The 26,341-nt window shown below is 39.6% G+C and overlaps 3 protein-coding genes and 1 non-coding gene across 7 annotated transcripts; 3 read left to right on the top strand and 1 right to left on the bottom strand.

Moving 5' to 3' along the window:
- Positions 1-602: 602 nt before the first annotated feature.
- Positions 603-17,409, bottom strand: LOC113127201 (N-chimaerin). Of its 4 annotated transcripts, none has more exons than XM_026301578.1 (15): positions 17,262-17,409; positions 15,740-15,840; positions 13,240-13,278; positions 12,973-13,028; positions 11,042-11,073; positions 10,751-10,864; positions 9,827-9,953; positions 9,086-9,247; positions 6,113-6,190; positions 5,581-5,665; positions 4,864-5,037; positions 4,389-4,466; positions 3,962-4,099; positions 3,642-3,747; positions 603-3,506 (listed from the first exon to the last, which is right to left on the bottom strand). In XM_026301578.1, the coding sequence occupies exons 2-15, from the start codon at positions 15,756-15,758 to the stop codon at positions 3,335-3,337; spliced, it is 1,380 nt and encodes a 459-aa protein (XP_026157363.1). In that variant the 5' UTR covers positions 15,759-15,840; positions 17,262-17,409; the 3' UTR covers positions 603-3,334. The 4 variants fall into 4 exon arrangements, with proteins under 4 accessions (XP_026157363.1, XP_026157361.1, XP_026157360.1 ...); XM_026301576.1 differs by lacking the exon at positions 17,262-17,409 and adding an exon at positions 16,160-16,203; XM_026301575.1 differs by lacking the exon at positions 17,262-17,409 and adding an exon at positions 16,167-16,203.
- On the top strand, positions 16,493-16,566 carry trnai-aau (transfer RNA isoleucine (anticodon AAU)). The gene has a single exon. It is a non-coding gene; the product is annotated as a tRNA-Ile (tRNA).
- A 1,935-nt stretch (positions 17,410-19,344) lies between the features above and the next one.
- On the top strand, positions 19,345-20,331 carry LOC113127204 (trace amine-associated receptor 13c-like). The gene has a single exon (XM_026301583.1). It carries the CDS (start codon positions 19,345-19,347, stop codon positions 20,329-20,331), a length of 987 nt encoding a protein of 328 aa, XP_026157368.1.
- Positions 20,332-23,801: 3,470 nt separating this feature from the next.
- On the top strand, positions 23,802-24,788 carry LOC113127207 (trace amine-associated receptor 13c-like). Its single transcript, XM_026301587.1, has one exon. It carries the CDS (start codon positions 23,802-23,804, stop codon positions 24,786-24,788), a length of 987 nt encoding a protein of 328 aa, XP_026157372.1.
- The last annotated feature ends 1,553 nt before the right edge of the window (positions 24,789-26,341 follow it).

Genomic DNA, 26,341 nt, shown 5'->3' with positions numbered 1-26,341 from the left:
GGCATCCTTAACCAGGGTCACGGGGGTCTGCTGGAACCTATTCCAGCTCTCTTTGAGTGAAAGGCAGGGGAACACCCTGGACAGGTCACCAGGCCATCGCAGACAATGTCATTGTTTATTAAATCTTATTAAATCAAATACCTTACTTGTAGTTTGTATCATTGTCCACCAGAGGGCAGCATGTCGCTTCTTCTACCACCGGTCAGTGTGTTAAGACTGACTTATCTGCTGTCACACTTTATTTGATATAATTTAAAGTCATAAGTTGTTCATCCCTTTGATAGTCGACATCATTTTAGACCTTAAAGGAAGTGATTTTAACATTACTGCAGACCTGCCTGTTGAAACACATAGCCTTTCTGCCCCTGGCTACCAGAAACCAGCACTCGGGTGGTGAAATGCCAACTCAATAAACAAGAAAATATGCAATGCAATAAAAGTTGTGAACAGATTTAGACCATATTTGTAACATTAGTGTACGTCTAATGCATCACTAAACGGTAATGGAGTATATTAAGAGTTTTTAAGCATAGGCCAACTTATTCTGGAGTTAAGGTTGAAGAATCAGTTATGAACAAATTAAAACACATGCCAACTGACAGTCATATTTAATAATTTAATTTCCTCATGCATAAACCATATAGAAAATACTTTACAGCAATGACAATAATAAAAATTGACATTTCATGGTCCAAAAAAGCAAGTGTCACAGATCACTGGAGGCTCAAAAGTTGTCACTGGGTTAGTCTGATGATAGTTAGTACATTGTTAAACCAGCAGGGTTTGATTTTGCCCAGGGAGGAACGAACAACATAAATCAACAAAAGTTTTTTAAAAAAAGCACATGAATAACCAAAACATAATCAAGGTTAGTTAGAAAAATGCTGACGTTACTTTTTAATTACATCTATTACATTTACAACCAACTCAGCATGGGTATGCTGGATTTTAACAACCATCTTTGCTTTGTAAAATGGGTCTTGATGCCTGGAGGGGCTTCGCAAATAAAACTCACAAGAAGAGTAAATTGGTGACCCCCGACAGAAATGGGGGCTGAAACGAATGAAGAGCGCATCTAGTGTTTGTTAGCTGAGGTGGGGGTCCATGCAGAAAGCACCTATTCTACACCCCCACCCTTTCAAATGGCACAAGTTTTAAAAAAAATCATTTCCAATACACTCCTTCATATTACAGATGGTTAGCATCATCATTCTACAATTAATACTGCTTTCATCACATCAGAGTATGGCCAACATAGTACAGCAGACCTTTCAATATGCAATATTTAGCCTGTACCTCATCTTCACATTTCTGTAAGAAATTACACCAAGTTTTATTTCTCAGGTCAAAAACAAGACAAAATAGTATTAACTACAACTCCTGTGACTCCCAACTGGCTTTTTGTATTAAATGTTGGCATCTAGACATTAAAGACACAGCAGATATTCTTTCCAAACATACTGATGAGTCATATCACAGCCTGTCTACGAGCACACACTGAAGAAAAACACCAACCCCACTTAAATTCCACTGCTGCTGTGTGACTAACAATGTGACTTTTTGTCTTATGGAACTTACTTATTTGCTTCAAGTCTTGGGATGAGAAAAACAAACTGTCTGTGCACTAGTGCTTGAATTAGTGTATCCAGTTAACACAGAGAGGCCTTGACACTGAAATAAAGATTTGTGTTTCAGTTTGTTGAATTGCATCCAGGCAAGAAATCAAGAGTTGCAATTAGTATTCTGAGCACAAAATCTGCTTCATTACACTTTATACAAATGACAAAGCAAAGCAAAATCCTACATAAAGCACAGTTTCACATATTCAAGTCACTTATAATGTGCTCCTCTCTTCCCCATCTGTCACTCATGTGACAACTAAAGCTGTGTAAATGAGATCAAATGAAAACAAGCTGCCAGATAAATACAGTCTGTGCTCAATTTGACCTATTAAAAAAATGTTTCTGGCACAACTTTGTAATATGTGTTTGGCCCATCGTGCTTTTATGATACAGAAGAGTTTTTTCAAAAAAGAGGACACAGAGTATGTCAATTTAAAGTTCCAATTAAGAATAAGAAAATCCCATATGTTAAGGAACATTTACCTGTAAGGGGCCATTTAAAATTTCCCAAACTGTCTCTTTAAATGGATCACATGACACTGGATTTTAAGCATCATTTTCACCTTCAGAGCCAAAGCTGGCAGGTGGAGAAGTGAGAGAACACAGGATTGGTATGGAGATGGGAAAAGTTATCATTTAATTTACAGCTCCATAAGTTTCATTACCCAATAATCATTATTGGGTGTAATCTGCAAAATACGTCTTTAAAAGTCCATAAAAACATGAAATGGGATAAGTGATCTAAAAAAAAAAAAAAAAATTACTATACTGTTCATGTAGGAGTTTGTATAATTACACTAAAGTCAGTGGAGCAGAAGAGGGAGCTGTAAAGTAAAGAAAACACAACAGGTCCAAGTCACATTATCAATGAGTGCCTCACTTTTTCCATTCATTCTTTCTTTTAGCCAGTTGTCTACTGTTCCAAAATCAGTGCTGCTTCTTGAGGAGGGTTAAATGGACACCTTGGCATCATGCAAAACAGAGTAATAACCAAAAATCTTACCACCAGAATCTGAGGGAAACATCGATGTTATAACATTAGTGGGAGGAATTTTTCGCTGAAATCAGTGGGTGACATGTTCCCATCACTGTGCATCATTTTATTTCTGTTGTATAAGCTAACCATGTGTTATTCAGGGAGCTGACTCTCAGCAGCAAAAAACCTTAAAATGAAAATGCCAAGGCATCCATTTAAGAAAGGAAGTTAGTGACAAACAGATGGATCCCACAGTGTTTCCCTCACAGAAAAGCAGTGTTGCTGAAATGCCACTGTTCAATGCCCAACTCAAGAAAGGTGATAGTTTTGTGTTTCTGCCTGGTAAGGTTTGGAAAATCATAGTACTGAGTGTTCCAGTCATTTTCTTTTTTTGCTTGTACAGTAATGACATGAAACATTATGGATGTTCGGTGGAGGTTTGTTGATTTGATTTGACATTAAACATGTAGGGAAACACTGCATCCTTCCAATCACTTCTCCCCTCACAGCTGTGTGTTTTGAGAGTCTCTACTGTGTTTCTTATCGATTCCTTCTTTGTAGTCACTTCCTTAATTGCTCCTTTTATCCACACAAAACAAGTAATCCTTCTTTGTCCTCTGTTGCAAGACACACATCCCAAGTATCTCGCACATATACCTTCATTTTCTGGTCAAAGTCACCAAGTTACCTTTTCCTTCATCTTTTCACAGGAGGACAATGCATTCTCTGTCCTTGCTCAAAACAACACATCTTCATTGGTAATGAGAGTTTCCACCACCAGTCTCTGGTATCTGATGTCATTGAGCGCTGTCATGGCGTCCAGCTCCGGGGCCCTCATCAGCGTTGGGCCGAAGACGATGCCCAGGTTCTCGCTGGACATGAGGTTGTCCTTCTCATACTCAGTCACCCTGATAGAGAGATGAACATATGTGTAGTGGCAAAGTTAAAGGAAGCTATGTCTTCAAACCTAGAAGTAAATCTAGAACATGAGTTAAACCCCTGTTCAAGGTATGTGAGGGGAAACATGACTTGTGTGTTCAGACCTCTTAAGGTGAGCCATGAGGTATCGTAGCGACTCGCAGTGAGCTGGTGGTAGCAGCTTCAAGGCCTCATGGAGAGACTCCAGTCGTTTGTCTGGATCTGTGATCTCTGCAACACAGAATCACCCACTCAGTAAATCTACACCTACATCAGCAGACAAAGTCACAGAGGTGACATATATATTTCAACCATGTCTTTTGCAGATTAGTAAGATATGCAGGAACCATGTCTCTGTGCCTACAGAGCTGGCTGCTAAACTGATCTTTCCCTCATTCTGTAATAAACAGTCATGTAATAAGGCACAGAAAGCACAAAGACCTACTTCCGGTTTCTATGAAACGTGGGTAGGCATCGTATGTGATGAGGGGAATCGGCAGCTCTCTGAAGTACAGTTTGAGGGCTCCAGTGATGATGTTTATGTCCTCGTAAGCGTTTGAGGAAATATCGGCCTTTTCTCCATCTAGGAAACATGGATGGATACTCTCAGTGAAAAGAAAACCCAGGATTAAAGCATTAGGTGAAGAGCAAGCCTACGGAGTTTTAAAAAAAAAAAAAAAAAAAAAAATCAGTATTTTATTGATGCCAAAGGGAAATGCTCTTTTTCACCTCAAGGTGTCAGAAGATGAAGGTTGGTCACATTACTAACCAAAAGCTTTGATAACTGCTGCAATGGTTGTGCTACTGACACACAGTGAAATATTCTATGCAGCAAAACAGCATCACCAAAAACAACAGGAGCGAACACTCACCTCGGTCAAAGGCCATTTTGACATCCTCAATCAGCTCACTGAAGCCTGATATTCTGTACAATCCTTCTGACTGAAGACCTGAGGCCGACAAGGACAGCTGGACTTTAGTTACTACTTTACTTAAACTCTAACTAAAGAAGTAGTTGTCATAATGCTGCTTTTCACACCCTAAATTTGAACTTTATATATTTATATTTCTTTATTGTGTATCTCAGCAGTGAGTATCTACTCAGGAACAACAACTGAGAATCTCTTTTCTGCTCCAGTTCAATGTTGCCTCTTACCTGTAAGTTCTCCACTGATTGTTATTGATTTGGATTTGCTGCTTTGTGTGTAACTCTGTGTATAACTAGTGTAAAAGCCAGTTTTTCAAAAGTAGAGCTTGCAGCAAACAATATTAAAATCTTTTTCTGTCAAAATTATATAATCACTGACTCACTCACTCACACACACATTCCCACACACTGACTCTCACCTCTAGCCTCGATCTCCTGTATGCACATGTCGACCACCATGGGTCTCTTGGTGTTGTGGGCTTTGACCAGAGTGGTCAGGTCGCAGCTGTACACCTTCTTGACGTGCCGCAGGTCTGGCTGGCAGTCGTTTGGCACGACTTTGGAGCACTGTTTGTGGACGTTCAACCCACAGTCTGACACACACAGGAAGATAAAGATCACTAATACTGTCCACTCAGAACCTGTGGGCCTGTTTACATAAAGCAGAATGCGTGTTTTTTATCCTGCTTGCAGCTGTTCACACTGCACTGAAGACCATCAAGATATTCTAATTTTGTCTGTCAAGAGATAAAACGTTCAAAAAAAGCGTAATAAAAAATTTGGTTCCAAAACTTGAATATAAATGTGGGTGTTGAAGTGGCACAGTTCATCACCCACACAGTGAGAATGCCAGTGACAGTGTGTTCTTTGGCACCAAACTGAATCTTTTAACATTTGAAATCCACGACACACCACAGATGAGTCAACAGCAACAGCATGATTAACTTTAGCCTGCTGTCCCAGTTTTCAGTCAAAGTTTAAGAGAGATGAGGTGCAATGTGTCGAACACAGTGGAGGCAGAGAGGAGCAGGAAAACCATCTTTGGAGTATTTATACATGATAAAAGGAAAGATCAGTGATGAGTATTGAGCTTGACAAAAGTATACAATGAAGTATGTGTGAAGAGAACATGTTACCTGCACACTTGACTCCCTGAGCGATGAGACCCCACATGAAGTTGGCACAGTATTCACACCAATGGGGGCCCCTGAATGTATGAACCTGGTAGAGATGGAGAAAAAGGAAAATGTGACAGTAAGAGGAACTTTTTAATGTAAATTTCCCAACAAATATTAAAAGTTAAAAAAAAAGATTTTTAAAACTGATTTATTGTAGAAACTGGCTCTAGATAATTAAATGCTAATACTCCCCCCACATCACAGAGCTCATGTGTCTGTCAGTGTGCTCAGTATGCTGGAGCTCTGACCTTTTTGCTCTTTACTAATCGCTGCTTGTAATATGGAAATCTGGGAATCTGAAACAAACGAAGGTTGAAAACCTGGAATGTAAATGCAAAACGTGTATTTCTGTGTATATGTGTGTATCCCCACAGTCTGTGGTCTCTGAGCTGAATTTGAATAACACCACGTGAGCTGAATCAGCAGCTCTAGCGTCGTTTCACACACACACACACACACGAACAGATCCACACAAATAGGACAGTCTCACCTTGAAGTTGTGGACCTTCTCATACTTGGGTGCCAAGTCGCTCTCCCTCAGGGTGGCCCGCCGCACCAGCGATGTCAGCTGCGAGAGGGCAAAAGATCTGATTGGTTGCCAGAAGGTGGAAGCAGGGGAAGTGGGTTTGGAAGGGGCTGGTGTCTGGTTGAGACGGATTTCTGACCCAGTGCTTGGGTCCGATGTGTTGCCAGAGACTGGCAGAGAGGGAATTGAACCAGCGCTGACATTTAAACCAAGAGCGGCAGTAAACACAGAGCCTTTCTGACCAGCTTCCTTCTCAGCTCGTCTGCGTGATTGCTTTTTACCTCTTTTGACGATGTATGAGTCTTTGCTCGGCATTTTGGGACCTGGAATTTCGCTGGGAGGTTTATATCAAACACTGATTCTTAGACCAAAATCTAAATCCCAATAAGTAAACTAGTCAGACTGCCAAACGTATGAGACCAAAACAGGAAATACTTTCAGAAAAATTGTGTTAAAATAACAAAAAGCCCAGAATAACTAAAACCAGAAATAAGTGGAAAATTATACCACAGCCATATTCTCAAATCATTTCAAAGCTTCATCTGACAGCAACATCCCAAACCAAGAAGACGACTCTGGACCAATCCTGCTGTTTTAGTACCACAAAGATCAGCCAATCAGATTAGCCATGCATACTGAGGGGGCTGCATGGTGCAATTCCAGATCATAACAAAAAACAAAAAACAGCCAGTAAAATAAATCTGTCTGTAGATACAAAAAACCCACAAAAAGTTAAATGAGTCAATTCAATATATATTCACTTCCTGGGAGGTAAAATCCTTCAAACCAGGCTGATGCGGCAGAATGAGCTTTCCCGTCTCTCAGTCTCGTGTAGGTGAGCGCTGTACAGCCCACATGGCTCTGTGTGTGTCTGTGTGCGAGTGTGTGCGAGTGTGTGTGTGTGTGTGTTAATCCATGTTCCCTCTACACACTCGCCAGCCAAAACCAGTGATGGAGGGAGGAATAGAGGCGGAGAGAGAAACAGGAGGAGGGGGAGGCTGAGCTACGGTGCAGTAATGGATGAATTTAACAGGTCACGTTGAGAAGAGAATGAGCCAATCAGAAGGCAGCATTTCTTGTTGTTCGCCACCAATTCTGCCACCTCGATTGTCCCAGGAGAGAAAGAGAGGGAGGGAAAGAATGAGCTGAGAAAAAAAGCTATTTTATTTACTCGTTCACACTTTTTGTTCTTTGCTTCCATCTCTTCTTTTGTCATTTTACCTACAAAATCTCACTACTTTTCCTCCAGTGCTTCCCAATTATGCTGATACTTGTCCAACAACAGCTCTATTGTTTGCTTTATGTGCATCTTTCATTCCTGAAATGTTGTTGACTTCACTACAACAAAACATACGTAGTCTCATGTCCTTATATGGTTCTAAAATGAAATCATCCCACAGCCCTGCACATCCATTATCTTAGACAACACAAGTAACTTTATATAAGAACAATTTATATAAGCAGCATCTTCACTTAACCTTAAGCTGCACTTGAGAGGCTTCTGGTTAAGTGCCGCCTCTGGGTGTTTTTACTTTTTGGGCAAACTGTTAAAAAGCACTGCATGAAATCCTATTACTCTGGGAGAGCTTTACAAGCATCGAACTACGTTTCTTGATGTTTTTAGATATTTAAAATAACATACAATAATTCAAATACAGCTTTGTGACTGTTTAAGAAGGTATCGTGAATTAGATAGTTATAATGAGCAACCACATAATCAAATTCACTAATCCTCATATACACAACACAGGGAACTGAATTTAAGCAACAACAAAAGGTTAAGAGCTGTATGAACACATAAATTATGTATTTCTGGTGTGTTTGGCTTCCCTACAGAGAGCCACCTCTGCTCTCAATGTCACAGCTGTACTGCTTTGTCTGCAAATCCACACATTCACAGGACTACCCCATTATATACACACACACACACACACACACACACACACACACACACGCACGCACGCACGCACGCACGCACAAACATAGTGTATGGTCATGCACCGCAGGTCACAACGCCTGGTGTAGAAGATAAATATGTTGCACATATAACACACACTTTGTTGTGAGCCTGTTGTGTATTCAGTGTGAAAACTGTTCATTTGAAGCTAACAGCATTATACTGTATGCAGCTATAAAACAATCTGAGGGCTCAGCAGCAGCTGATGAATGGATCTGCATCTCCTGCCTCATTTTCATGCATCCACCTGCACAAACACCCAGCTGCAGAACTGAAAATTACACTGAATATTGCCCAGTGATTAGCATCTGAGTGGGCTCCTGCGTCATACTGAAACCTCACATCTCCATACATCTCTTTTCACCCTTTGAACAGCTCTACCTATAAAAAAGGTAATGGAATAAAGACTAAACACAAATACACAAATACAAGCTCTTCACTTCACAACTAAATGGAAACTAATGAACCAACAGCAAACTTGGTTCCTGAATTCTAGACAGCTACATATATATATATATATATATATATATATATATATATACATATATAGACGGCTTCTGGTAGATAGCAGGTTTCTGCAGGCAAGCTGCTGTTATGTAATTTTACTGCAGAGCCCTTGGCTGGAGGCCACATCTCCTCTGCATCCATCCTCCTCCTCCTCCTCCTCTCACCAAGTTCCTCAACTCTCATCCTTCCATCTCGCACTGCACATACAGCAACTTTCTTTACATTTACACTTCTTTTAACTCTGCAGGATTACTTTACATATCCCTTTCTAAAAGCCATGCCTTTACTTTATTCTATTCTTGGCAATTACAATTTCCCAAGTATTTTGCTACATTTAAAAGTTTTAAGGCTGTAAACTACTTGGAGGGTGATGACAGTACATGATGAGCCCTTGGAAATTGTTGTCAGGCAGCCAAAGCCACTTTCTTTTACCTTGACATTTTATACTGTATATACATAAGTGCTGTGCTCACCCTCTCCTCAGCGTTGCAGTCATCTTTGGCTGGAGCAGGTCCATCTGGGGCCTCTGGGCTGTGTGTTAGGTGTTTCTTTAGGGTGGGCTCTTGGTTCAGGGTGGTGTAGCCCACATGTTCATAAATAGGGTTTATAGTCATCTTAGCAATGTACTCCGCCGCCTGACAAAAGGAAAAATATGCCATTAGATATGGGTTTTATACTTAATAATTGCAGGTTCAGATCATTTACAGTGTTTCTTTGTTAATAATCCTGAAATGTTTCTGCTTGCCCAGACAGTGAGAAAGATTACTTTTCTGCCTATGAAAATAAAGTTGAGCCTGCTGTCCCTGAACTTAATCTTGCTAAAGTAATCCTCATTTTTCATTACTGCTTTGATCCTCTTGGTGATTTCCCAATGGACGAATAAGGATATTGGAAGTGATCTCAAGAAAAAAACAGATTTCCAATTCTTTCTTCCCTGGTTTCAAAGAAACTCATGCATTCATATGATCAAGGAAACATGGCGATCAAGGGATACTGTGTGAGTTAAGCTGGCTGATTTTCTTACCCCACAAATATGTCTTGAATGCTAATGCTTAAAATACTGCCATAACGGCAAGTCATCATCCCTAATCAGCATTTACAATTGGAGTTTACAGCTATTCAGTCCAATCAATTCCATTAAATATGGAAAATAATGCATGTTACTAAGATGGATTGGGGTAAGGACAGATGTATGCAAACATAAACCAACACACCTTTGTTTCGATGTAGAGTGTGATGAGGCCATCTGTGACCAGGTCGTGGATGGATTCAAACCTCTTCTCTCCAACAAAGTGCTTTCCATCATGGTAGAGACGAAAGTTTCTTGTCTGGTTCCCAAACCTGCGATAGGTTGGAGTTAAGACAGGCAGAAGGAAACTCTGCATATCATTCTTTTGGTAAAAATCACCTCTCTCTCATATTCAGTTTTCATATGAGCTGCAGCATGGTCAGGCAGGGATTACGTCCTGTCCGATCTTGCTAAGTAGGAAGTTTTGTATGCAATAACATTATACCCATCAAACACTGTGGCTCATATATTCAAAATCAGTAAAATAGCACAAACTCAAAGTGAGTGACAAATAGACAGGCCATGAACTGTGCCAACACACAGTGGATCTCAATGAAACCACTGCAAGATAAAACATCACCATGAGATCATTAACCCAAAATCCAACCTTTCCTTTTCTGCCAGCCCAGACTGGGAGCCCATGTTAAGAAGGAGTATTTATGGAAGGTAATTATAACCACGTGAAAGAGGGAGAAAGTCGTGCAGGTGGAAAAATGACGCGTCTATGAATAGACTAAACTGACCCAAAAGCAAATTTAAATTATGCCATGCACCCATTTAAAAGTGTGACACCTATTCTGAGAAAACGATAGCTCACATTCAAGTACAAATGACTACTGTTTTAAAGTAGAGATATTTGCTTACAAGTTAACTAGGCTGAAGCCACAGCATGGCAATAAAGTTAAAGAAAGACAACTTTAGTATGTCAGAGTATGTAACAATCCTCCACACAACTGTAGTGTCACTGATACCCTTAATATTCCAGACTCTAGCAGGTGGTAGCTGTTTTTATAGTGGCTCATTTTCTAATAAATGCACTGTAATCCCTGGTGTAGATTTGAAGATATACCTCAGAGCAAGGGTGTATGTGCCCGGCTGTCTCTGACTCTCCCTGATGAGGTAGCTGCCTTCAGCCTGACTCAATAACTGGTCAGCCTCTTCCCTTGAGATCATCCCATGATACCTGGACAGGGGCAAAGTATTAGGTTTTTGAAAATGTGGGAAACATGACATTCTCTTAAATTAATGTAATAAATTGAATGGGCTTAAATGTAAGTGGAGATGGATTTAAATGCTTATTTGAAATGTAATGATGCAACATTCCCCATTTAAATGACTAATACAGACAAAGCCAACTTACTCTCTCCCATAGTATTTAGGCCGGTTGTCCACCTGCAGGGAAAAGAAAAATATATAGTGTGTAAGATTGGTAAGATTATATTAATAAAAGAATTCTATTAGCAAAAAGAAAGGACTTAGTGATATTAAAACATTAGGTCGACACAATGTCTCATGCACAATACTATTCCACCAATGTATAATATAATAACAGACAATGCCATAAAGACAAATTCTATAGTAAATCATTCAAAACACACACACATTAACCAATATAGAGTATGAAATGCCCCTGGCTCCAAGATTATACACACTTTGGTCTCCTGCTGAATATTCTCCCAGACACACAGATTTTCAGGACTCCAGTATAAACCTTGCTTGGCACCCAGTGTGTGCCTGAGTGTGTGGGTGCAGAGAATATTGCATGAGTCAGATAAAAAGCTGAACATTGTGTTATTCTCAACAAAAAAAAACTGCTGTTGAGCCAATAAATCACAAAAGACCCAACAAACAGCAGTGAATATTAATGTGTGTGCTATATATGAGAGGGTGTGAGGTACAGAAGTAATACATTTCTTCACAGGTGTGTCATTATATGGGCCATCAGGAAATATTTTCATCTTAACATAAATTTCAGCACATCAAAGTAAAGTTTTGGGCAATTGCTGTCCTGCTTTGCATGTTACCAGGAATTTTCTATTTAGGCAGAGATATAAAATGTAATCCTGAGGTCTGGCTTTTGTATTCACAATAAAATAAGGAAAATCAAATAAACATTCGGTATATCAGGCTGAGTGAGGCTATCCAGCTGGTTTAGAAGCACAGAGGAGGTATGTGACACCTCTCCTTATCAGCCATGCACGTGCACCTTTGGACATCAACCAAAACTGCTCTGAGGTCTGTTAGTAAGCCACGCATGAAGAGAGACTAATAGCCATTATTGATGCTCAACAGACATCTTGTCTGCACATTGCAGTGCTGTGCTGGAGAGAAAGAACTGCTTGAAAGAAACTGCTTCATTTTCAGCCTCCCACTGCACATACAGTGAATTGAAATGGAATGATGAAATAAGCTGGTACACAGTGAAATGCTGTGCATGAAAGAATCTGAAAGCAAACACTTTTATTTAATGGAGTTTAATTTAAATTTGGTATAAGAACATAAGCAAACACACTGTTAAGTTTCAAATCCCATATTACACACCTGTAGGACACAACTAATGCCAGCACACTCAATAACGTTTCTCCTGCTGCAATAACAATTGTGAATTCTGCCTCCTAATTCAAAGATTGTGTCCTCCAGGTCTGCTGGTTTTAACTGGGTCAGCACCGACTACCTGACCAGACCAGGGCACCAAAATCAACAGCTGTTCATTTAGCATCAATATATCAATACCCACACTGTCTATTGCAGATGCAGATACAGATACACACACACACAAACACAAACACCATGTACGCTACAGCTCCCGTCTTCTTTAATCCCCCTCCGTTTCCCATAAATGTTCCTGTGCCTGCCCCCCTCAGGTGATGGGGGAAGGGAGGGTTACAGGCACATTAGATGGCATTTAGTGAACATCAGCTACATCTGAGCTAAAGGTATTCTACCATCTGCAAAGATGTTTAAATTTTGACATTCACATTTCTCTGACCTGAAATGACGCCCAATCTTTTTATTGACGCATTCCATTTCACTGGTACAGTCAGATAAAACATTTTCCATGATTTCTGTTTCACAGGATTGTGAAGCAATCTGCAGGAGTGTAGCATGTGATCTTTGACAAGATAACATCCCTGGTTCATTTTTTTTTATACCAAGAGAAGCAAATAAAACAGCAACTGAGTGCTCCCAAAAACCTAAGTATTATATTAGATATTAGATTTCCAAGAATAAAACAAAGACTGACAGACTGATGAAACACTGGCTGGTTACAATTAAGAAGTGAGGTCTCACCTCACACGTGCAGGTGAGTCTGCGTGGGTGGGGTGCCTCCTGTTGGAGCTGGTACACTGTGGAGGGGAAACACAAAGATCATCATAAGCTAAAGGACTGTCATCACCAGGAAGGACATAATGGAGGACAAGGAAGAGCAGAATATTTTTCATCAAATTTGGTGAAGCATAGTCATGACAACAAAACAGCCGGTCACATCAGAAAAAAAACAAGTAAGTAATGATTCAGCCCAGAAAAAATAAAGAGAAAAGTACTATTGACACTTACAATAGGACTTCCACACTGGTGGCCTGTATTCATCATGATCTGAGGACAGAAAAAACGCAATAACATTAAACATCTGCAAAGCTCCTCCAACTCAATTCTCTTTCCCACAGTGCCCCCTAGTGGAGGAAATATGATAGGTATGAGGGCTGATTGCCTGCTCTGGTATAATGTTCAGATAATCCATCAGCCAGACTAGATCAGGAATCACGCTCTTCATTTCATCATCTTTCCTATTTTAAATTTATTTAACAACAGCTAGTATCTCTTTGACATTTCAGTCAAGCAGCTCAAACACTGGTTGATGGTTTCACAATTGCTGCTTTGCAAGAAAACCACATGACCAGCTGAACACAAACTGCACAAGAAAGATTTACTACCAAATAAACAAGCTTCGTAAAACATCTTCAAAATCTGTTATAATGCCGACAGCAAGAGATGTGAAATCAAACTGTTTTTAACTTTAGTCTCTGTACAGTTATCCTGGGTTATCAGGTTGATGTTCTTTTCCATCAAAAAACACAGTGACTTAATAAATAAATGTATGAAGCAGAGCATAACAAGCTGTAAAACCATTATTTATATTCCTTTTCAGAAAAGATGGCTTGTCAATGCCTCTTCATTTATCTTTCTTTTGCTGTCACCCCCCATGGGCCTACCTGCTTTAAGTGAAATCGCAGATGGATGACAGTCATTTAATGTTTGTTCTGCTGTAGCAGACCATAAGAAACACTTAATATTAGAATAAATTGGACTTCAACCAAATAACTCTAGCCCTAAGCACCCATTTGGAGTTTGGCTGAACTCTGCAGGAGCTACTGAACATTTTCACTGAAAACTGTCAACCGCATTAGCTGTGGAATCTTTCCTTAGCCCCATTTAAATTCAGTGCTGTACGTGATTCATGGGTGCTCACTAATGTGATGCAAATGTGCTAATTCACAACACTGCTGCAGTGCAAGGTAGATTTAAGATTGCATATAGCCACATTTCTACAAATAAAACTCCCTTTGTCTCATACAAAAGGAGACAAAAGCAGGATTGTTCAATGTACTGTTTTTATTTCTGTATAAACACAAATACTCTTTCTATTCTTTATAAATATAAAAATAACTATATCTCCCAAACACAAATCTAAAATTTGTTAACTTTGAGGTTTAAAAAATAAAATTATGTGATGCGAGATTTAAATGCATTGTAAGACTACACTTTGGCTTTGCAAATTCAGGAATATGTCGTCTTCCAACTTCTCTAAGTGTGTAAAACTAAGCCATTTCCTGTCTCGGTGTACTCTGTGTTCACTCTACAAGCCTTATCTATTCAACACTTGCAGTCCCGGTATCCTGTCTTCAAAATAACTCCAAATCCTCCCTGGGCAAGTGTCTCCCCCTCCCACTCAAAGTAGAAACCAGACATCTCAACTACTGACACCACAGTATCTGCAATAGAGGTGGAAACATAAAATCTAGTACTTTCACTGCAGTAGTGCATCTTCAGTTGAGTTTTGTGAACATTTTACTTATTTTTTGATACATTTATTTCTTATTTCCCAATCATACACAGAAGTTAACAAAAAAGATGCATTTGAATTGCTTAGTACAACTTATAATAGTAAATAGAGACCTTCACTAAACTACAATCAGACCCGGGCATTTAGTTACAGGTCTCTTTTGGAACAGGTTAGGACATTTAGTTCCAGGTCTCTTGATGAATATTTTACATTGAAATACATGAATTAAGATTCTAAAATACTTGGTATTGTTAAAGATTAAACCAGTTTTGAGTGACTACTTCTTGTCACTTTCAGTTATGACTTGTTAGCAGCCGTTAGTGATTTTCGATAAGTAAATATAACACAATAAAAAAATAATCCATGAACAGTAAAACATCTGCATTCAAAGATTTCCTTCTGTAAAGGCACACAACTATCACCAGCAAAATGTAACAAAATATGAAAAAATCAAAGTACTCATGTGACAGAAATAGACCCATCAGTGTGTACACGAGTTATGTCTTCAGTTATTACTGCAGATGCATTACAGTGGACTCGTAAGCAGCGCGTTCATGCTACAATCAGTTATTATTGATAACTGGCATTGATGTGGTGTTTTAATTATTTTCTATACTGTTTGGTCTATAAAGAAATGCATCTTTTGATTAGTATATAATTTCATTATAAAAGTATGAAGTTCCAATAATTGGTGAATAAATATTGTGGAGTAGGTAAGAGGTGCCACATTAACCCCTGACATGTACTCAGCTGAAATGTTTTCAAACTGATACTTAAGGAAAGTGCATGAATAAACTGACTTGTAGTCTTTGGCTACTGGACCCATGATATTTTTACTTGCCTCACCCAGTTGGCAGAGAAAATATTAGACAACCCAGATAACTAAAAGAGTAACCTGCCTCCCACAGCATTGGTGCTCAGACTGTGAGTGAACCACAAAATTCCCACAGGCATGGGCACAACGGCCATCACCTGAGGTGTAATGCTGCTTACCAAAGACATTTAGGGCCATCTTGATTCTCTGTTATGATGATGATGAACAATAACCCAGCAGATCCAAATTTCCAGCCAAACGGATCTACTTAGTTTCAATCCTGAAAGAAAACAGACAAAGAGAAGAATGAGATGAAACTATCCAGTCAATGACTGTGGTTAAAGAGAAAACAGCTGACTAACGATAAGCAATCAGTGATCAATGGCAAATTATTAGAGAGCTAACGTTAGCCAGTCGGTCCGCGTTACTTTTGTTGGCAGGCTGGATAAAACGAAGCTGACTGGTGTCTTTTACATCACACTGTAAAAAATATTTTCTTTCTAACGGTGTCCCATGCTGTAAGTGTCCCGACGACAGCTGGTAACAGTGAGAAATAATACAAAGGTATATTAATTTAAAGGCTGGTTAATAACGCGTACCACTCACATCCACATCCATTCTACATTGTAGTCGCCATCTTGCTGGATCACGTGAGCAGTCTCGCCCTCTCTCAGGAGTAACTATAGCAACGGGCCCTGCTCGCAGAGAAAGACGGGAAGATGCCGCCATTCCCGATTTTTTCCGATTCCGAACTTTTTTGTTGTGGGGGGTTGTGGCCTTAAGTTAGGTTGTGCAGTTAATACACGGCATAAATTGTGCTGTGTATTAACTAATGAAGTTTTGTTCTTAACTAATGATGTTCAAACAACAAACTAACTACAGCCAAGTTAGACTGTCCCTTTAAGTGTGGCGCATGAGCCCAAACCAAACATGGCCGGTTAGCTCAGTTGGTTAGAGCGTGGTGCTAATAACGCCAAGGTCGCGGGTTCGATCCCCGTACGGGCCAAAATCTTTATTTTCCCACGTAACAAAATTACGCAGCGCTTTATTTACAACATAATACCGCAGTAGTCATTCATTACTTTTGGAGCTGCAAAGGTTACTCGATGCAAGCACAGAAAAATCTAAATATTTGCAGGTTAAAGCTTCTCAAACGTGTTCATTCCATGCTTATTTTTGCTATCTGATTTAAGCTGAATATTTCTGGATTTTCCACTCGTGGTCAAGGTTAGCGACATTTTGGGCAGACACTGGGCACCATTTCCCCTTTACTAGACGGAGCAAATACTTAGTCACGACAATAAGATTAAACAATAATTGAAATAATCGTTAACTACAGCCCTAATTTCTTGGCTGTATATAACCAGTTGTGAAATGCATCAATATTTTGTTGTATGATACTTAGGTGTTACAATTTATGCTATTTTAAATTAAAATGATGCATTGAAAACGTAAGTGTTACCAATATACATGCAATATGCACTGACAAATAAAAAGAAGATATATATAAAATACATTCAGAATAAAACTCTGGTCCGACATTAAATGAGTTAAAATTCAGAGCCTCTTTCATCAGTTTCCAGGGACCCTCTTGAGAACATTTATCTGGCTTCATGCAGAAGGAGGCCTTATGCAGGAACATAGTTCCTCTCTCCAAGGTAAAAGACAGTTTTCATCATCAATGTGTTTTCTGTGGCATACCTGTTCTGCAGGAGATGGTAAGTTCTCTGTCCTCAAAACGTGAAATCCGGCTGCAGAGTGGCACAAGCAGCTACAGTTGTTACTGATAAACACAAGAAGATAATTTCTATTGTAGTTTACAAGAAATATGTTTTAAATATTAGATTAACCAGATTAGCGATGAGTAGAAGACAATAAAAAGAAACCTATTAACTATTACAAATACAATTCCCTTTAATTACCAAAAAAGTTCATTGTACCAGTACTAGGACAACACACTAAGCTAAGGGTAAATGAATTTAAAAGACAGTGAATCTCTTTCATCAGTATTTGCAGGAGAAAAGGGCACAAACATCAGTCCAAGGATAACAAGCAGCAGCACCCACAAGTCTGTGGCACTGGCAGTGGCTTGATAAGTTCCTGAGTGCTGACAGGCCAGGTCTTCAAGTGACTGGTAGGATTTCCTGATGTCAGCCACTTCAGCTATCTGGCAGTGGTACTTCCCATGCAGGGTCTTATCCCATGGCACCTTCTATGGTTGGCCATTTGTCCCCGTCTCAGACATTCTCTCAGCAGCTTGCCTCCTGGTGCCATCTTGCTGATAGACTCTTGGATGCCCTGGGTTTCATTCACGACCTTGACACTTAACAGACCATGTCCATCCTTTTTCCAGCTGGTTGCTGGACTGAAGGTGGAAGCCTCCATGCATTGTGAGTAGTTTCTGGGTCCTCAAATAGGCAGCCATCTCAGTATACTGGCAGGGTATCTCCTGGCCCATTAGCACTGGAACAAAACATAACTGTAAGAAATGTATTTCAAATTAATTTCATTTTTTTTGTTAAATATGTACCCAGATTTGTTGCAGATGATATGTATGGAGTATACTTTAAGACAGTTTTTCATTAACTTACTTGGTCACCTCTGAACTACTATAGAACAACTGCATGATGTAACATCTATCAGTCATAAACACATGAAACTATGCACATAGACACACAGAAATACCTCTGAGATCAAATTATAGTTTCTCCCTAAACAGCAAAACACAACTGAGAGGTGTGTCTCATTAGTTCAACTCTTCTCTGATGACCCTAGAAAGTAGCACCTCTAACCCACTAAAGGACCAGGCCAATCTGAGGTGTTACAAAATAAAGTGCAATGATGCAACAAAGGGATAAAAACAGGTAAACAAGTCAAGTAGCGAGTTTCCATGTTGTTGTTCAAACTAAGGAAGTGGCTCAAACACTTCAAAAGTTTTGTTTTTCAGTTTATGCAATCATCCATCAATCATCATCAAGCCATTGAAAGAACTGAATTTTGAGGCTAGTTCCCATGGTTTAGACTGCAGAAAAAAAAAGTTAAACAATCTGGGAAATACTGCATCCTTTCCAGAAAGTAAAAAAGAAGACTGATATCACTCTACTTTTGTAAAATGAGTATGACCTTGGAGGCACCAGGTGGTTAGCTTAGATAAGCACAAAGAGTTGGAAGAGGGGAGACAACTGCTCTGACTGTCCAGAATGTAACAAAAAGCTTAAACTGATTAAATCTCAAAACCTGAAGTGCAAAAATGAGGCTCTGTGATTATGGTGGTCTAAGTGGACCACTATAAGCAGTTTCCAGGCAGGTGGATTAGCTGGCTCCTACTGGCTGTTGTGAATAAGCATATTTAACAAAAATGTAGAACTGATTCTTACAAGACAGAATTGGATTGCTAGATATGGTTTGGTTGTTTTAAAGTTTACCCTAGCATAACTTGCATTAGAAAGTTTGATTTGTTAGATAATAGGCTTTAACAGAGTTGATTAAACTTCAACAAAGCCAGTGGGCAAACTTTAGTAATGCCTTCAGTCAATGTGGTATATGGAAACGATTTGGATGTAAAAAAACTAAAGATAAATGTGAATTATAATGGAGGAAGAGAAAAAGGAGAGGGGCTGATGAGGTTAAAGATGATGATGATGATGACGAGGAACAGAAGTTACATCATCTCTTAGGATTATTGAAAAAGTCAGAGAGTGGTGTAAGAGATAAATTAACTGTCTGTCAGGAAGTTTAGTCAACTTGTTTTGCCACCAGCTCAGCTCTGCTCCTCCCCTCCCTGATGGACGACACAGGGGGGACCCCGCTCTGCTTCCCCAACCTCAACACCTCCTGCAGGCGTCTGCTTCGACCATACTCTGAGACTGCTCTGCTCTACACCCTGCTCACATCTGTCTCTCTGCTCACTGTGTTACTCAATTCGTTCGTTATTTTCTCCATCTCTCACTTTCGGCAGCTCCACACCCCGACCAACACCCTGCTCCAGTCTCTGGCTGTGACTGACTTGGGCATGGGGTTGCTGGTAATGCCAGTCGAAGGCCTGCGCTACACTGAGACATGCTGGCTGCTGGGGAAGATTTTGTGTGCTCTGGCTCCTTATGTTTTTTACTGTCTGAGCTCTAGTTCTTTGGGTCACATGGTGCTTATATCCATAGACCGTTACCTGACCATCTGTGACCCACTACTCCACTCCTCTCGGGTCACCCTGACTAATGTTAAAATCTGTATCTGTCTCTGTTGGGCCTGTTCATTTACCTACAATGGGTTGATTTTAATGGACCACTTAGGGCACCCAGACAGATTCAGCTCCTGTACAGGGGAGTGTGTGGTGGTTGTCAACTCTATAGCAGGAAGTGTTGACCTGTTTATGACTTTTGTTGGACCCTGTACTGTCATGGTTGTGCTGTATATCAAGGTGTTTGTGGTTGCCCTTTCTCAGGCACGTGTAATTCAGTCACAGGTTGCTGCTACTGATGCCAGAGCGGCTCCGACTGCTAAAAAATCACAGAGGAAGGCAGCCAGGACTCTGGGGATTCTGATAGCTGTGTTTTTAATTTGTTACTGTCCATATTACTATCCTGTTCTTGCAGGTATAGACACCTCTACGAGCTTGTCCTATTATGCCATATTGCTTTGGATCATGATGCTGAATTCTTGTTTAAACCCTCTGATTTATGCTCTGTTCTACCCCTGGTTTAGAAAAGCTATCAAACTCATCTTCACACTCAAAATACTGCAGGATCACTCCAGAGAGGTCAAGATCATGTAAAGAGGGCTCAAAGTATCAATGAATGTCAATTTACAGTGTTTGGGAAAAACTGTCTCACCTCTGAGCAGCCTGTTCTGCTGCAGCCTCAGAGACACAGTTTCTCATTTTGTTACAGAGTCATGCTGTAAAACAGGTTTTTATCATGAATACACACTCACCGCTGAGAAAAGCACATTAACCCTGGTTTATGTGATGTCTCATGGTAAATGCTGTTCTACTGACTTTGAATGAAATGTTATTTGCAACATTTTAGAGCCTGGCAGCAAAATATTATTAAACCTACAAATATAAAGACAACATGTGAACATGTGTCTACATGATAAATACAACAAATATATTTTTCACCTATCATTCTTGCTGCCCCTAGACTGTCATAAGAATCAAGAAATCCTAGAAAAAATTTACTACACTTTGATAAATATGTCCACAACCAAGGTGTAAAACAAATGAGATGAACATCTGATAAAATTAAATAATACATTTTAGTTCATTATGATGCACTACAATAAATCAGACTAGACAGTAAGTTTGTTTGCTTCCCTGTTGATTCCCTAAATTATTCAGTACTTGCATTTTTACCAGTACGGACTTTTGGCAAGTCTTGTCAATCTGATCACAATTTCCATATTTGATACTTAACTGTAAGAACATGTTTATTTTGTCTTTAACTCACTGCCATAAAAAGAAAAACGTCTTTCCATAACTTCATGGTTTTGCTGTGTCAGATGGTCTATTTCTTTTATTTTTCCAATCTGCTTAACATTTAAATCTTTACTTTTATACTCTTCAGGCACTGCACTATTTTTCTAAACATTTACTCTGCCTCCATAGAATTATCAAGATATGCAGTTGTGTGTTCCTGTAATCAGTATCATCCAGCATTTACTATAACTCCAATGCACTTCTTCATAGCAAGTAACAAAAAAAATAATGAAATCAATATAAATATGGCTCTCTTTATCTTTGCATTTGAAAGCACAGCTGTCTCAAATAAAAATTTGATTCAGTTATCAGTTTTATTCAGTAAAGTTCTTCAACAAATAGGTACCAGTATCTATTAGTTTCCTGAGGGGCAGTATTTAAAAATAACAAAATGATAAACCATAGCCTGTAGCTGATTTTATGCACACCAAGGTTCAACTGTAGTATCATCATCCACATCAGTAGGGGGCTGTATTGCATAACAGTGATAACAGCGACAAACCATTTTCAAAACTCAATGCTATGCTAACATTAGCTTGGAAATACAAAAAATTTAACTATATTTTAGAGCAGTTCTTCAAAAACACCCACACGTCTGATCTTTACAGTCCATAAAAACTGTAGCCGGTTCTCAGTAACTCCAAACTTCATTCCTGTTTGAGCCGCTACAGGTGAAACCTTTAACAAGTACAAGTGTGTTTTTCCTGTTTTGCCAGTGTATGTTTTATTAAGCAACACAGATATACTGGTCAACACCTTTTCACAGTTCCATTTTTCTGACTACTCAGAGCCATTCATCTGCTTTGAAATCCAGAATGTAGAATGAAATCCCCTGTCAAGACATTTTCCAGTACCCTGGTCCAGATGAATTACTGTTTAATACTTATGAAGTTGTGTGTTCAGTCCTTAGTCAGCTACTGGCCTTTAAAGTCTGATACACTAAAGAGGATGAGAAAGATTTGACGAAGACCAACAGATATATGACCTAACCCTGTGGTCATTGTGCTGGTCAGTTAAATTGATGGCCAAAAAGTGACGAGTTCAATCTTGAATTTAAAAATCCGTTTTAACAAACTGTGCAGTGACCCCTGGTTTGACATGGTCTGCCAAGTCATCTAAAAAAAAAAACATCCAAGTTCACTCCTGGAACTTATGGAGTTAAGGGAATGAAACCAGCTTCTTCACAACCACAAATGTATCTGAATATCTATCTAGACCATCACACCACCAGGACCCCGTCACTCCCAGATTTTCTCTGGATCACAGTTTTCCAAATTCCCTAACAGACTGCAGACTACAACTTTAAAACTTCTGATTCTCACTGGTGTGGGCACTGTTTCTGCTGGAAGCTTTCTGTCTTCTGCAGTGTGGATAATTAGTTCAGGAGTGAACTTCACCAAAGTTGAAAAGTTACTAAGCAGTTCAAAGTACTGGACCAGGGCCCTGAAAATGGGTAAATCCATGATGTAACATCTATCACTCATAAACACATGAAACTATGCACATAGACACAGAAATACCTCTGAGATCAAATTATAGTTTCTCCCTAAACAGCAAAACACAACTGAGAGGTGTGTCTCATTAGTTCAACTCTTCTCTGATGACCCTAGAAAGTAGCACCTCTAACCCACTGAGGCACCAGGCCAATCTGAGGTGTTACAAAATAAAGTGCAATGATGCAACAAAGGGATGAAAACAGGTAAACAAGTCAAGTAGCAACTTTCCATGTTGTTATTCAAACTAAGGAAGTGGCTCAAACACTTCAAAAGTTTTGTTTCTAATTTATGCAATCATCCATCCTCCCATCATGCCTTGCAAAAAAGTAAATTTTTTGGTCAGTTCACTTGGTTTAGACTGCACAACAAAATGTGTATAATACTGTGGGCGACTCAGCAAATGTGATTATTTAATCCAGGACATGTGTCAGTTATTTTAAATCCCCATTGGTTGGGATAGATGAAGGTCATATCTACTGTAGCTGCTTAAAGTCATCTTGTTTTACATATCCTAAATTCATTAATCTCACACTGATCTGAATCCTCTTCTCAAACTCTCATCTGAAGTTCAGTCACATATTTGCACTGACCTTTCCATCCCAGCAGTAGAAGATGGTCAGATGGTCCTTGGCCTTCACAGAGATGTACAGCTTGTCTGACATGTCACTGGGCTGCAGTAGAGATATGATGAAGGAGGGCCTTGGAGGATGAAGCCAGAAGACCTGCAGCTCCTCTGCCACAACCAGACAAGCCACTTCCTGAGGACTGAGCAGTTTGGAGCTGGATGACTGCTGCTGTTTCTCCAGCTGGTTCCTGGCTGTTTCTCACCCAGTCTGGAGGTCAGGGGTTTCCTGCATGATAAATTACAGAGCTGGAGCTACAAAGCAGATTGTTTGACAGGAATATAAACCATTCAGAGAGATTTTTAACAAACTGAAATGTTTTTTTTTTTAACCTAATTATTCATTATATCAAAGCATTAATGAAGATTTGAACATCAACAAAGCCAATCATTCAACCTTATTAATGTCTTATGTCAAAGTGGTACATGGAAATGATTTGTTAATAAAAACGAAAACAATGGAGGAAGAGAAAAGGGAGAGGGGCTGATGAGGTTAAAGATGATGATGATGATGACGAGGAACAGAAGTTACATCATCTCTTAGGATTATTGAAAAAGTCAGAGGGTGGTGTAAGAGATAAATTAACTGTCTGTCAGGAAGTTTAATCACTTGTTTTGCCACCAGCTCAGCTCTGCTCCTCCCCTCCCTGATGGACAACATGGGGGGGCCCCCACTCTGCTTCCCCAACCTCAACACCTCCTGCCGGCGTCTGCTTCGACCATACTCTGAGACTGCTCTGCTCTACACCCTGCTTACATCTGTCTCTCTGCTCACTGTGTTACTCAATTCGCTTGTTGTCTTCTCCATCTCTCACTTTCGGCAGCTCCACACCCCGACCAACACCCTGCTCCAGTCTCTGGCTGTGTCTGACCTGGGGATGGGGTTGCTGGTGATGCCCATCGAAGGCTTGCGCTACATTGAGACCTGTTGGCTGCTGGGGAAGATAATGTGTGCTCTTTCTTTTTATATTTTTTATTGTTTAATTTCTAGCTCACTGGGTCACATGGTGCTTATATCCATAGACCGTTACCTGACCATCTGTGACCCACTGCTCCACTCCTCTCGGGTCACCCTGACTAATGTTAAAATCTGTATCTGTCTCTGTTGGGCCTGTTCAATTACCTACAATGGGTTAATTTTAATGGACAATTTAGGGAATCTGGACAGACCGAGCTCCTGTACAGGGGAGTGTGTGGTGGTTATCAACTACATAGCAGGCACTGTTGACCTGTTGATGACTTTTGTTGGACCCTGTACTGTCATGGTTGTGCTGTATATCAAGGTGTTTGTGGTTGCCCTTTCTCAGGCACGTGTAATTCAGTCACAGGTTGCTGCTACTGATGCCAGAGCGGCTCTGACCGCTAGAAAATCACAGAGGAAGGCAGCCAGGACTCTGGGGATTCTGATAGCTGTGTTTTTAATGTGTTTCTGTCCATACTTTTATCCTGTTCTTGCAGGACAGGACACCTCCACTAACACGTCATATTACCCCATATTGTGTTGGATTGAGATAATGAATGCTTGTTTAAACCCCCTGATTTATGCTCTTTTCTACCCCTGGTTTAGAAAAGCTATCAAACTCATTTTCACACTCAGAGTAATGCAGGATCACTCTAGAGAGGTAAAGATCATGTAGACAGGTCTCAAAGTATTAATGAATGTTAATTTTTTACAATGCTCTGGAAAAACTGTCTCACCTCTGACCGTTCTGTTGCAGCACCACACAGACCCTCGACAGCAGCCTCAGGCACACAGTTTCTCATTTTGTCACAGAGTTATGCTGTAAAACAGATGTTTCTCATGAATATACACCTCACTGATGACAGAAGCACCTTAAACCTGGTTTATGTGACAATTGTATAAATGTAGTGATTTTTTTCTCATTGTCATAAAGTCCGAAACCCCTAAAAAGTCTAAACATAAAGTGATGAGGAGTCATACTTGGTAAAGACATTTTATAGATGCAAGTGGTTTCCGCATGTATAAATCCAGCCACTAGATATAACAATATAATAATATGATACATTGCATTAGTCAGTTTAAAGCCCTATGATAAGATGTACAAAAAATGATATGCACAGTTTGTCAATGCTTTATATACAATGTATAACTGACTGATAAAAATTTCATAAATACGTTTGTTTCTGTGCTCCACAGAAACAAACCTTTTTAATTTAGCTACTACTTCTGCATCATAATTTCCTTGGAGATCTTTATAGCCAGGATAAATTAAAAGTTTATTATCTTTTAATTATTATGACGATTGGTGTTTATTTGATTTCACCCACTCTTTAAAATTCTGCTATTTGAAAAACCCATCTAGTTTTTCACAGTTTTAACATTTATGTCAAGTGAGGTATACCAGCAATTTTCTGTCTTTGATTAGTCAACTATGTCCATCTATCCATTTTTTCCCGCTTATTCCTTAACCAGGGTCACGGGGATCTGCTGGAGCCTATCCCAGCTCTCTTTGGGTGGAAGGCAGGGGTCCACCCTGGACAGGTCACCAGTCCATCACAGGGCCACATAGAGACAAACAACCTCACACACTCACACTCACTCCTATGGGTAAATTTAGAGTCACCAATCAACCTGACATACATGTTTTTGGACTGTGGGAGGAAACCAGCTCTGAGAACATGCATGCGGGAGAACATGCAAACTCCACACAGAAAGGCCGGGTTGCGAACCCACAACCTTCTTGCTGTGAGGCAATGGTGCTAACCACTCATCCACCATGCTGCCCTTCAACTATGTCTAACAGCTAAATAATACTTTCCTGTACTTTAAGCACAAAGTTAAATTTTTATGTATTTTCTCTGAATGTTTCTATTAATTTACTCATAATGCAGATACATTCACGTGCCTGTGAAACAAGCCTGCAAACCCTAATGGTTCAAAAATGTTATTGAACAGTCAATCACATGAAAATTTACCCAATAGTTTCACGGTACTAATAATAATTAATCCTTTAATGAAAAACACATTTTAGCATGAAAGCCATGCATTTGTGGGATGACGTGATAAACGTGTCCCTGTGTGTTGTACACTGGTAAAAACATTAAGTTATTTTTCTCAATTTATTGTGACAGTATCACAAGGTTTGGGTAATAGGTACTCTGTCAAAGTCCTGCATTCAAAATTCTACATTAGTAAAAGTACAAAAATACTGGCATAAAAATATGAAAA

Source organism: Mastacembelus armatus, chromosome 2, assembly GCF_900324485.2.
Source record: "Mastacembelus armatus chromosome 2, fMasArm1.2, whole genome shotgun sequence".
Taxonomy (NCBI): Eukaryota; Metazoa; Chordata; class Actinopteri; order Synbranchiformes; family Mastacembelidae; genus Mastacembelus; species Mastacembelus armatus.
This window is presented reverse-complemented; position numbering and strand designations above follow the sequence as displayed.